This window comes from Mobula birostris, chromosome 4 (genome assembly GCF_030028105.1).
Source record: "Mobula birostris isolate sMobBir1 chromosome 4, sMobBir1.hap1, whole genome shotgun sequence".
In the NCBI taxonomy this organism is placed as follows: domain Eukaryota; kingdom Metazoa; phylum Chordata; class Chondrichthyes; order Myliobatiformes; family Myliobatidae; genus Mobula; species Mobula birostris.
This window is the reverse complement of record NC_092373.1, coordinates 107,038,762-107,051,852: the sequence shown is the minus strand read 5'-3', so window position 1 is coordinate 107,051,852 and position 13,091 is coordinate 107,038,762. Positions and strand designations below refer to the sequence as shown.

The window sequence follows — 13,091 nt, the reverse complement described above, 5'->3', positions numbered from 1 at the left end:
TTATGTGTGTGTGTGTGTGTGTGTGTGTGTATATATATAAATAAATAAATATTCATAAATATATTTTAGGTTACCTGGAGACTCAAGAACCAGAATAGGATTTATTACATTTGACAGCACTGTTCACTTCTTCAACTTGCAGGAAGGGTTGGCACAGCCTCAAATGTTGATTGTGTCCGAGATTGAAGGTACATTATGAAAATGTCTTATATTTTTACTTTGGTGTTTTTTTTTGTTATGTGGTAGTAGATGTTTGTAAAAATAGGATGTTAAATTAATTTTTATTGATTTAATTATAGAATTTGAATTTAAAGTATTTTCCTATATAAATATAAGTTTTGGTTACATTTTGTAGAATAATATCAACTATCTTGGAATAGTTAACAAAGAAAATTCTGCCAAAACTAAAATCTGTTCTTTATTATGAGTACCAACTGCATTTCCTCAGACAGCAATTTTTTTGCCAGCATGGTAAATTGGTCAAAGTAATCTGTCCAAGCTGAGTACACTGTACATCTTTGAGAATGATGTGTCTGACCCCCTGAAAGCACAACAGTGCTCTTGCTTTCCCTGGTTAAAAAAGGGATGGAGTTTATGAAATATTCAAGAAGTACAGGGGATAATTTTATTGGTGAGAGTTAATTGTTGAGGTCCAGTCACCATTGCTGAAAGTGACTAAACTGTTGCAAAAGTCTTGGAAGCTGTGATGCTGATCTATACAGTCGCTATAGAAATGTAATACTGATCCAGTGTCTTACTATCTATTTTTTCTCATCATTGTCACCTGGGAAACTGAAGGAAATCTGTGTAATTGCAAAAGAGAGTCTTACCTTTCTCTGTACTTTTTCAAATTTGCTATGCCTGGGGAATGCTTGTATATGTCGGTTTGTAGTAAAATGAAGTAGTATTCTATCCTGTAGTAGTATCCTGTAGTATTCTAACTACAACAGTAATATATACAGTTATTGATTCAAAAGAATATTTATATTTTTAAAATGCCTTTATCCATTTAACCTGCCACTTCAAGGGTTGCTGTTATACTGTATATTTCTTCTGTTTTGTCTTTTTAATGTTCTATTATTAAAAGAGAACTAGGAACAGTTCCCTCTAAGTATTCATCCTTTGCCTTAATTAAGAGTTGTCATCAAAATTCTTGTGGCTCTCATGCCGTTCTTATTGAACCCGCACCTATACTTTCTACCTCAAACACTACCTCCCTGCATCATTTTTTCCTCTTGTAATTTAAGAACGTGAGGCACAGCTTCAGAATGAAAGGATATACCTTTAAAACTGAGATGAGGAGGAATTTCTTCAGACAGAGGGTGATGAATTTATAGAATTTATTGCCACAGAAGGTTGTGGAGGCCAGCTCATTGGATATGTTCAAGGTTGGAATTGATAGGTTGTTGATTGATGAGGGGGTGAGGGATTATGGGGAAAAGGCAGGACAATGGAATTGAAGATTGAGTAATGGGGAGTTGGTATATAAGTAGATCCATTGTGTAGTTTAGAAAGGGATAGGAGTTTAACTTCTGGTAACATGAGAAAACTGAAAAGAGTGACGAAGGTGTTATATTTGAATGCATGCAGTATATGGAGTTGATAAATTTTGTAGCACAGTTAGAGATTAGCAGATATGACATTGTGGGCATCACTGAGACATGGCTGAAAGATCATTGTTGGGAGCTTAACATCTGAGGATACATCTTGTATCAAAAGGACAGGCGGGTAGGTAGAGGGGGTGAGATGGTACTGTTGGTAAAATTGAAATCAAATTCTTTGAAGGAGGTGACAAAGGATCAGAAGATGTGGAATCCTTGAGGGTGGAGTCAAGAAACTGCAAGAGTAAAAAGATAGTGATGGCAGTTATGTACAAGCCTCTGAACAGTAACCAGGATGTGGGATACAAATTACAATGGAAGATAGAAGAGGCAATACATGTATTACAACAGTCATTGGGGATTTCAGTATGCAAGTAGTTTGGGAAATTCAAGTTGGTGCTAGATCCCTAGCGAAGGAATTTGTAGAATACCTGTGAGCTGGCTGCTAATGTAGGTTGTGGTTGTCCCCATCAGGAAAAAGGCAATTTTGGATTAAGTGTTGTGTAATGAGCCAGATTTGATTAGTGAGTTTCAGGTAAAGGAACCCTTAAGAGGCAGTGATCATAATATGAAAGAACTCACTTAGCAGTTTAAGAGGGGCAAGTTAAGATCAGATGTATCAGTATTACAGTAGAGTAATGAGAGCTCTAGAAGTATGAGAGAGGAACTGGCCAAAGTTGATTAGAAGGGGACACTAGCAGGGATGATGGCAGAGCAGCAATGGCTGGAGTTTCGGGAAACAATTTGGAAGGTCGTCTCACTATAGGAAGGATGTGGAAGCATTGGAAAGGGTACAGAGGAGATTTACCAGGATGCTACCTGGTTTAGAGAGTATGCATTATGATCAGAGATTAAGGGAGCTAGGGCTTTACTCTTTGGAGAGAAGGAGGATGAGAGGAGACATGATTGAGGTGTGCAAGGTATTAAGAGGAATAGATAGAGTGGATAGCCAGCGCCTCTTCCCCAGGGCACCACTGCTCAATACAAGAAGACATGGCTTTAAGGTAAGGGATGGGAAGTTCAAGGGGGATATTAGAGGAAGGTTTTTCACTCAGAGAGTGGTTGGTGCGTGGAATGCGCTGCCTGAGTCAGTGGTGGAGGCAGATACACTAGTGAAGCTTAGGAGACTACTAGACAGGTATATAGAGGAATTTAAGGTGGGGGGGTTATATGGGAGGCAGGGTTTGAGGGTCGGCACAACATTGTGTGCTGAAGGGCCTGTAACGTGCTGTACTATGTGCTGTAAGGTGCAGGATAAGTACATCCTAAAGAAGACATCTCCTAATGGGAGGATGAGGCAACCATGGCTGACAAAGGAAATCAAAAACAGCATAAAAGTAAAAGAGAAGGAATATAATGTAGCCATGGGATTATATTAGAGACCACCCAACAAAGAAGGATTAAGAGGAGCAAATGTGTAGAAGGACACAGTCTATTGCAAGAAAAACAAGGTAGTAAGAGTAACACACAAAATGCTGGAGAACTTCGATTTCTCAAACTTCCAGTAATTCCCCCCCCCCCCCGCTCACCATTCCCATTTACCCCTCTCATCTTCTCATCACCTTTCTCTGGTGCTCGTCCCCCCCTTCCCTTTCTTCCACAGCTTTCAGCCCTCTGCTATCAGATTCCCCCTTCTCTAGCCCTTTACCACTTTCACCAATCAACTTCCCAGCACTTTACTTCACCCCTTCCCCTCTCCCATTTTCACCTATCACCTACTACCTTGAATTTCTACCTCCCCTCCACCCACCTTTTTATTTGACTTCCCATATTTTTTCTCCAGTTTTGATGAAGGATCTTAGGCTAAAATATCAACTGCTTACTGTTTTCCATAGATGCTGCCTGGCCTGCTGAGTTCCTCCAGCATTTTGAGTGTGTTGCTTGGATTTCCAGCATCTGCAGATTTTCTCTTGGTTGTGATAGACAATAGACAATAGGTGCAGGAGTAGGCCATTCAGCCCTTCGAGCCAGCACCGCCATTCACTGTGATCATGGCTAATCATCCCTGATCAGTACCCTGTTCCTGCCTTCTCCCCATATCCCTTGACTCCGCTATCTTTAAGAGCTCTATCTAACTCTTTCTTGAAAGGATCCAGAGAATTGGCCTCCACTGCCTTCTGAGGCAGAGCATTCCACATATCTACAACCCTCTGTGTGAAAAAATTTTTCCTCAACTCCGTTCTAAATGGCCTACCCCTTATTCTTAAACTGTGGCCTCTGGTTCTGGACTCCCCCAACATCGGGAACATTTTTCCTGCCTCTAGTGTGTCCAATCCCTTAATAATCTTAAATGTTTCAATCAGATCCCCTCTAATCCTTCTAAATTCCAGTATATACAAGCCCAGTGGCTCCAATCTTTCAACATATGACATTCCTGCCATCCCTGGAATTAACTCAATGAACCTACGCTGCACTCCCTCCATAGCAAGAATGTTCTTCCTCAAATTTGGAGACCAAAACTGCACACAATACTCCAGGTGGGGTCTCACCAGGGCTTTGTACAACTGTAGAAGGACGTCTTTGCTCCTATACGCAACTCTCCTTGTTATGAAGGCCACAATGCCATTAGCCTTTTTCACTGCCTGCTGTACCTGTATGCTTACTTTTAGTGACTAATGAACAAGGACACCCAGATCTCGTTGTACTTCCCCTTTTCCTAACTTGACACCATTCAGATAGTAATCTGCCTTCCTGTTCTTGCCACCAAAGTGGATAACCTCACATTTATCCACATTAAACTGCATCTGTCATGCATCTGCCCACTCACCCAACCTGTCTAAGTCACCCTGTATTCTCATAACATCCTCCTCACATTTCACACTGCCACCCAGCTTTGTGTCATCTGCAAATTTGCTAAAGTTACTTTTAATTCCTTCATCTAAATCATTAATGTATATTGTAGGTAGCTGCGGTCCCTGCACCGAGCCTTGCGGTACTGCACTAGTCACTGCCTGCCATTCTGAAAAGGACCCGTTAATCCCTACTCTTTGTTTCCTGTCTGCCAACCAATTTTCTGTCCATGTCAGTACCCTACCCCCAATACCATGTGCTCTAATTTTGCCCACTAACCTCCTATGTGGGATCTTATCAAAGGTTTTCTGTAAGTTCAGGTACCATGCATCCACTGGCTTTCCAATGTCCATTTTCATAGTTACATCCTCAAAAAATTCCAGAAGATTAGCCAAGCATGATTTCTCCTTCGTAGATCCATGCTGACTCGGACCTATCCTGCCACTGCTATCCAAATATGCCGCTGTTTCATCTTTTATAATTGACTCCAGCATCTTCCCCACCACTGATGTCAGACTAACTGGTCAAGGAAGGTAGTGCACCCGTGGCTGACAAGAGAAATTAGGGATAGTATCAATTCAAAAGAAGAAGCATACAAATTAGCCAGAGAAAGTGGCTCACCTGAGGACTGGGAGAAATTCAGAGTTCAGCAGAGGAGGACAAAGGGCTTAATTAGGAAGGGGAAAAAAGATTATGAGAGAAAACTGGCAGGGAACTTAAAAACGGACTGTAAAAGCTTTTATAGATATGTAAAAAGGAAAAGACTGGTAAAGACAAATGTAGGTCCCCCGCAGACAGAAACAGGTGAATTGATTATGGGGAGTAAGGACATGGCAGACCAATTGAATAATTACTTTGGTTCTGTCTTCACTAAGGAGGACATAAATAATCTTCCAGAAATAGTAGGGGACAGAGGGTCCAGTGAGATGGAGGAACTGAGTGAAATACATGTTAGTAGGGAAGTGGTGTTAGGTAAATTGAAGGGATTGAAGGCAGATGAATCCCCAGGGCCAGATGGTCTGCATCCTAGAGTGCTTAAGGAAGTAGCCCAAGAAATAGTGGATGCATTAGTGATAATTTTTCAAAACTCGTTAGATTCTGGACTAGTTCCTGAGGATTGGAGGGTGGCTAATGTAACTCCACTTTTTAAAAAAGGAGGGAGAGAGAAACCGGGGAATTATAGACCGGTTAGCCTAATGTCGGTGGTGGGGAAACTGCTGGAGTCAGTTATCAAGGATGTGATAACAGCACATTTGGAAAGCGGTGAAATGATCGGACAAAGTCAGCATGGATTTGTGAAAGGAAAATCATGTCTGACGAATCTCATAGAATTTTTTGAGGATGTAACTAGTAGAGTGGATAGGGGAGAACCAGTGGATGTGGTATATTTGGATTTTCAGAAGGCTTTTGACAAGGTCCCACACAGGAGATTAGTGTGCAAACTTAAAGCACACGGTATTGGGGGTAAGGTATTGGTGTGGGTGGAGAATTGGTTAGCAGACAGGAAGCAAAGAGTGGAAATAAACAGGACCCCTATTGGCTCAGGGTGTCTGACCCTCCAAGGGAGGAGTTGTAAAGTTTTATGGCCACAGGCAGGAATGACCTCCTATGACGCTCTGTGTTGCATCTTGGTGGAATGAGTCTCTGGCTGAATGTACTCCTGTGCCCAACCAGAAAATTATGTAGTGGATGGGAGACATTGTTCAAGATGACATGCAATTTGGACAGCATCCTCTTTTCAGACACCACCGTCAGAGAGTCCAGTTCCATCCCCACAACATCACTGGCCTTACGAATGAATTTGCTGATTCTGTTGGTGTCTGCTACCCTCAGCCTGCTGCCCCAGCACACAACAGCAGACATGATCGCACTGGCCACCACAGACTCGTAGAACATCCTCAGCATCGTCCGGCAGATGTTAAAGGACCTCAGTCTCCTCAGGAAATAGAGACGGCTCTGACCATTCTTGTAGACAGCCTCAGTGTTCTTTGACCAGTCCAGTTTATTGTCAATTTGTATCCCCAGGTATTTGTAATCCTCCACCATGTCCACACTGACCCCCTGGATGGAAACAGGGGTCGCCGGTACCTTAGCTCTCCTCAGGTCTATCAGCAGCTCCTTAGTCTTTTTCACATTAAGCTGCAGATAATTCTGCTCACGCCGTGTGACAAAGTTTCCTACCGTAGCCCTGTACTCAGCCTCCCTTGCTGATGCATCCAACTATGGCAGAGTCATCAGAAAACTTCTGAAGATGACAAGACTCTGTGTAGTAATTGAAGTCCGAGGTGTAAATGGTGAAGAGAAAGGGAGACAAGACAGTCCCCTGTGGAGCTCCAGTGCTGCTGATCACTCTGTCGGACACACAGTGTTGCAAGCACACGTACTGTGGTCCATTACTCAATTCTCTGCTAACAGAGGTGTATTTCAATCTTTCATTATTTTGAACATAATCTGAAATTCACATGACAAACTTCGGCATGGATTGTAACTCTTGAAGAAACATGTCTATAATGTTTATTTTCTGGACGATTTTACCTGGATATTAATTACAATTTAAATTCTGTAATTTTTATATACATATTTTCACACAGATATCTTCATACCTACTCCTGACAGCTTGTTGGTAAATCTGCATGAAAACGGAGAGGTAGGTAATCATTCCATTTAAAATTGTATCTTGAATTTCAGTTCCTGTAATCTCACAGTGTTAATAATTTAAAACTTTTATAAAATATTGCTTAAGGGGATTGTAAGGGGAATTTATCATTGAAACAAAATCTGCAAATACTTGAAACCTGAAACAGCTAGAAATGTTCTCGGCATTATTTGGAAATTCTAATATCTCTCTCCCCCTCTCCCCCCTCCCCATCTCCTGCCTCCCCCCAATTACCTTAGATAGTGCATTTGCCATGTTATCCCTACAGAGATAAATGAGAAAGCTGGGGTTTTGTGTTATACCATTTCGTCTGCATAAAATCTCGGTGAAGTTTGATAAATGTCTCGTATTTTGTAATTAAAGGTATAGTCTTTCCTCCAGGTGTCTTCCCAACATCTGTAGATACTTTAGGATTTATCATTGGTGGATTACAGAGGTTAATGAAGCATTGTTGCTATATACCTGCCTACATAAACTTTAGTGAGAATCGGAACCAGGTTTATAATCAGCGACATGTCGTGAAATTTACTAACTTAGCAGCAGCAGTACAATGCAATATATGAAAATATAAAAAGAAAGATAAATAAGTAAATCAGTTACAGGCAGTAAGTGTATATGTAATAGATTAAATATAGTACAAAAGCAGAAGTAATATTTAAGAAAAAAAGGTAGTATTCATGGGTTCAACGTCCATTTAGGAATTATATGTTCCTGAGTCACTGGCTGTGTGCCTTCAGGTTTCTGTACCTCCTATCTGACAGTAATAATGAGAAGAGTGCATGTCTTGGGTGATGGGGGTCCTTAATAATGGACATTGCCTTTCTGAGGCACCGCTCCTTGAAGATGTCTTGGATAATATAGAAGCTAGTACCCAAGATGGAGCTAACTAATTTTACAACTTTCTGTAGCTTCTGTCAGTCTGAACAGTAGTCCTCTTACCCCCTGCCCCCCACCCCCATAACAGACAGTGATGCAGCCTGTCAGGATGTTCTCCACGGTACACGTACAGAGTTTTTGATTGTTTTAGGTGACAAACGAATTCTCTTCAAACTCCTGATGAAATATAGCTGCTGTCTTGCCTTCTTTATAGCTGCATCGATATATTGGGACCAGGTTAGGTCCTCAGAGATCTGGACACACAGGAACTTGAAATTGCTCACTTTCTTCACTTCTGATCCCTCTATGAGGATTCGTTCATGTTCCCTTGTCTTACCTTTACTGAAGTCCACAATCAGCTCTTTCATCTTACTGACATTGAGTGCAAGGTTGTGGCTGCGACACCACTCAACTAGCTGGTATATTTCACTCCTGCACGTCCTCTCATCTCCATCTGAGATTCTACCAACAATGGTTGTTTTATCAGCAAACTGATTGATGGCATTTGAGCTAAACCTTGCCATAGAAGGAGTTGAGCAGTGGGCTGGGCTCACACCCCTGAAGTGCACCAGTATTCATCATCAGAGAAGAGGAGGTATCACCAATCTGCACAGATTGTGATCTTCCAGTCAGGAAGCCAACGAGCCCATTGCAGAAGGAGGTACAGTGGCCCAGGTTCTGCAGTTTATCAATCAGGACTGTGGGAATGATGATATTAAACTCTGAGCTATAGTCAACGAACATTATTCTGACATGGGTATTTTTGTATTGTGCAGATGATCGAAGGCTGTGTGAAGAGCCATTAACATTGTGTCTGCTGTAGACCCATTGTGGCAGTAGGCAAATTACAATGGGTCCAGGTCCTTGCTAAGATAATTTACCCTCAGTTGGCATTGCATCTCTGTTCTCACCTTCTTTCTTCCTGGACAGGGCATGAATGAGCTCCTCTGGTCCTTACCTTCTATCCCACCAGTCTTTTCCTGAGCATCTGGTTGCCTGCCGTTTAATTCACCATCCCACACTTGATCTGTGCTTTCTGTCTGTGCCCTCCTGCACTGTTACAATGGGATGTAATACAAATTTGAGGAACAGAACCTCATCTTTCAGCTGAGAATGTTGAAGCCTTCTGAATTCATTAACTGTTTTTCAGTTGGAGGTCATTCTTTATGCTGGTCTGTATCAGAATTGGCCAATTTTGCCTGTCATCATTTTGACTTTTTTTAAAATTTCAGTTTGTGTTGTCTAACTGCTGACATTTCCCACAACCAAGCCACACAAATTGAACCAGTTCTATCTGCTAGTCTTAATGCTTCATTCATTCATTTGCTATGTGCCATGTCATATGATGTGGGTGATCATGCACTTTCAATGACCATGATTATTCTTGGCAAATTTTTCTAAAGTGGTCTGGGCAGTGTCTTACAATGTTGGCGACACCAGCCATTATCATTACTCTTCAGAGTTTGTCTGCCTGGTGTCAGTGGTCATACGACCATCCACCACCTGTACCCATTGCTTCACATGACCCTAATTAAGGGGGAGGGGGCTAAGCAGGTGCTACACCTTGCCCAAAGGTGACCTGCAGACTAGCAGAGGGAAGGAATGTCTTCCACTTCCTTTGGTAGGAATAGATCTCCACCTGGCCATCCTACCCTTAATGCTATATCAACTTACTTGGTCTTGATTTGTCAGAAATACAGTGGCTTCCAGTTAATTGAGCCTTTGGTTAAACAGGAAAGCCAGTTAATTGGGACAACTCTCAAAGAACGAAAGCTAGTCGGGAAAATAGCCAGGACTCCCTTTGCTTATTTGGGACTCCATGCTCCTTCATTGGAGCAGAAGCTTGTTGACGGAATGGTTTCTAACTAGCTCCAGATGTGTGCATTTGTGTGGTCATTAGATACTACACTGCTTAGAGCAGTTTTTAAGTAGTGTCATTTGCATTCGATTGTTTTCAAAAGCAGTGATTTTTGTTACTGATAGTTGATGAAAAATAAGCAGTAAGACACCCATACTGAGCTCATCGTTTTCATCAACTTTGCCTCAAACTTCCACCCCTCCCTTACATACAATTGGTCCATTTCTGAGACACGCCCCCCCCGCCCCCAATCTCTCTCGTCTCCATCTTTGGAGACAAACTGTCGACTGACATCTTTTAAATACCTACCAATTCCCACTGCTATCTTGACTATACCTCTTTCCAGCCTGCCTCCTGTAAAAATACTATTCCCTTTTCTGTGACAACGAATTCCACATATTCACTATCCCCTGACTAAAGAAATTCTTCCTCATCTGTGTTCTAAAATAATATCCTTCTATTCTGAGGCTGTGCCCTCTGGTGCTAGATTCTCCAACCATAGGAGACATCCTCTCCATATCCACTGTACAGTTCCTTGGAAAAGTATTCGGCCCCTAACGCTTTGCTCACATAAGTAAGTATTACAACCAGGATTTTGATCAATTTAACTGAGAATTTTTATTTGTGAATCACGTGCTCCTTTTTTTCTCAGTTGACTCCAAAAAACAGGAAATTTTTTAATGCATGAAAAACTTAAAATTCAAAAACAGCACTTCAAAAGTATTCATCCCCCTTTGCTCAGTACTTAGTTGAACTGCCTCTTGCAGCTATTACAGCCAGTAGTCTTTTTGGATAAGTCTCTATTAGCTTTGCACAACATGATGGAGTAAGATTTTCCCATTGCTCTCTTGCAAAAATTGCTCAAGCTATGTCAGTTTAGTTGGGGCTGGTGGTGGGCAGCAATTTTGAGGTCTTGACAGAGATGTTCGATTGGGTTAAGGTCAGGACTGTGTCTGGGCCAATCAAAGACGTCAGTTTTCTTCATTTGAAGCCACTCCGTGGTTGCTCTGGCAGTGTGCTTTGGGTCATTGTTCTGCTGAAAGACAAACTTCCTCCCTAGTTTACACTTTCTAGCAGAGGCTAGCGGGTTTTTTTAGGATCTCTCAGTATCTAGCAGCATTCATCTTCCCATCTATCCTCAGCAGATTTCTAGTCCTGACAGCTGAAAAGCATTCACATAGCATGATGCTACCTACTTCATACTTTCCATTAGGGATGGTTTTACCTGATTTTACTAGATTTATGCTGCATGTACTGCTAGGTGGGATAAAAGGCATATCCTTGCCCATACACTCAGGCATTTCACCCCACTGTAAATCATCCCCACAATCGCCAAGGTCCGTTTCCCTGGTGAATACTGAAGCAAAGTACCTCCGCTACCTCCTTTGGCTCCATATACATATTTTCACTCTCAGTCCTGATTGGTCCTATTCTCACATGGCTCATCCTCTTGCTCTTCACGTACTTGTAGAATGTCTTGGGGTTTTCTTTAATCCTGCTTACCAAGGCCTTCTCATGGCTCCTTCTAGCTCTCCTAATTCCATTCTTGAGCTCCTTCCTGGCACCCTTGTAATTTTCTAGAGCTCTAACAGCACCTAGTTTCTTGAACCTTTCATAAGCTTTTCTTTTCTTCTTAATTAGATTTTGTACGTCCTTTGTACATCATGGTTTTTTTACCCTACCATCCTTTCCATGCCTCAATGGAACATTTGCCACAGTTCTGCCGTGCATTTCCCTGAGAACATCTGTTCTCAATTTATGTTTCCCAGTTGCTGCCTAATAGCATCATATTTCCCCCTACCCCAATTAAATGTTTTCCCAAGTTGTCTGCTCCTATTCCTCTCCAGCACTGTGGTAAAGGAGATAGAGTTGTGATCACTACCTCCAAAATGTTTTCGCATTCGAGAGATCTGACACCTGACCAGATTCATTTCCCAGTACCAGATCAAGTACAGCCTCTCCTCTAGTTGGCTTATCTATATATTGCATCAGGAAACCTTCCTGAACACACCTAACAAACTCTACCCCATCTAAACCCCTTGCTCGAAGGAGATGCCATTCAATTTTAGGAAAGTTAAAATTATCCATCGCAACAGCCCTATTATTATTGCACTGTTCCAGAATCTGCTTCCCTATCTGCTCCTCTGTCTCTATTACAATTGGGGTGGGAGTCCATTAAAAAACACCCAGTAGAATTATTGCCCCCTTTCTGTTTCTGACTTCTACCCTCAATGACTCAGTAGACAATCCCTCCATGACTTCCTCCTTTTCTGCAGCTGTGATACTATCCCTGATAAGCAATGCCATGCCCCCACCTCTTTTGCCTACCTCCCTGTCCTTTTTGAAACATCTAAAGCCCGGCACCCTCAGCAGCTATTCCTGCTACTGAGTCATCCAAGTCTCTGTAATGATCACACATCATAGTTCCACGTATTGATCCACACTCTTGCCTTGTTTATGGTACTCCTTGCATTAAAATAGACATGTCTCAAACTATCTGGCTGAGTGCATCTTTGCTCTGTCATCTGCCTGTCCTTCCGCACAAACTCCCTTCAAGTTGTCACTACTTGTGCTCCAACCACCCCATCCTCTGCTTCTTCACTTCGGTTCCCACCCCCCCTTCAAATCTAATTTAAACCCTCCCCAATAGCATTAGCAAACCTCCCTCCCAGGATATTGGTTCCCCTCCAGTTCAGGGGCAACTTGTCCCATTTGTACAGGTCACTCGTTCCCTGCGAAAGGTTCCAATGATCCAAGAATGTGAAACCCTGTCCCCTGCACCATCTCCTCATTCATCTGCACTCCCTTCCTGTTCTGACCTTCCCTTGCTTGTGGCACTGGGAGTAATCTGGAGATTACCACCTTGGAGGTCCTACTCTTCAACCTCCTTTCTAGCTCCCTAAACTTACTGTGCAGGACATCTACCCCTCTCCTGTCTATGTCATTTGTACCAACATATACCACAACCTCCAGCTGTTCACCCTCCTCTTCAAGAATATTCTGCCACTGCTCAGAGACATCCTGGACTCCAGCACCCGGGAGGCAACACATTTTCTGGGCGTCTCTTGCTGCAGCAGAATCTCCTATCCGTACCCCTAACTATGAAATTCCCTATGACTATTGCTCTGCTTGTCCTCACCTTACCCTTCTGAGGCTCAGAGCTGACCACAGTGCAATTGATCTGGCTGCTGCTGCTCACCCAGATAGGTTATCTCCCTCAGCAGTATCCAAAGGGGTATACTTCTTGGTGAGGGAAATGGCCACAGCAGGACCCTGCACTTTACCCTTCCTTCTCCCTTTACCTCTCTCG

At 42.4% G+C, this 13,091-nt stretch overlaps 1 protein-coding gene across 10 annotated transcripts in view; it reads left to right on the top strand.

Moving 5' to 3' along the window:
- LOC140196528 (protein transport protein Sec24B-like) overlaps window positions 1-13,091 on the top strand; it is a 231,583-nt gene that overhangs the window by 108,138 nt on the left and 110,354 nt on the right. For all 10 annotated transcript variants that reach the window (XM_072255876.1, XM_072255877.1, XM_072255884.1 and 7 more), the window contains 2 exons: window positions 70-188; window positions 6,983-7,038. In XM_072255876.1, coding sequence (XP_072111977.1) covers window positions 70-188; window positions 6,983-7,038 — 175 coding nt within the window. The remainder of the gene's footprint in view (window positions 1-69; window positions 189-6,982; window positions 7,039-13,091) is intronic.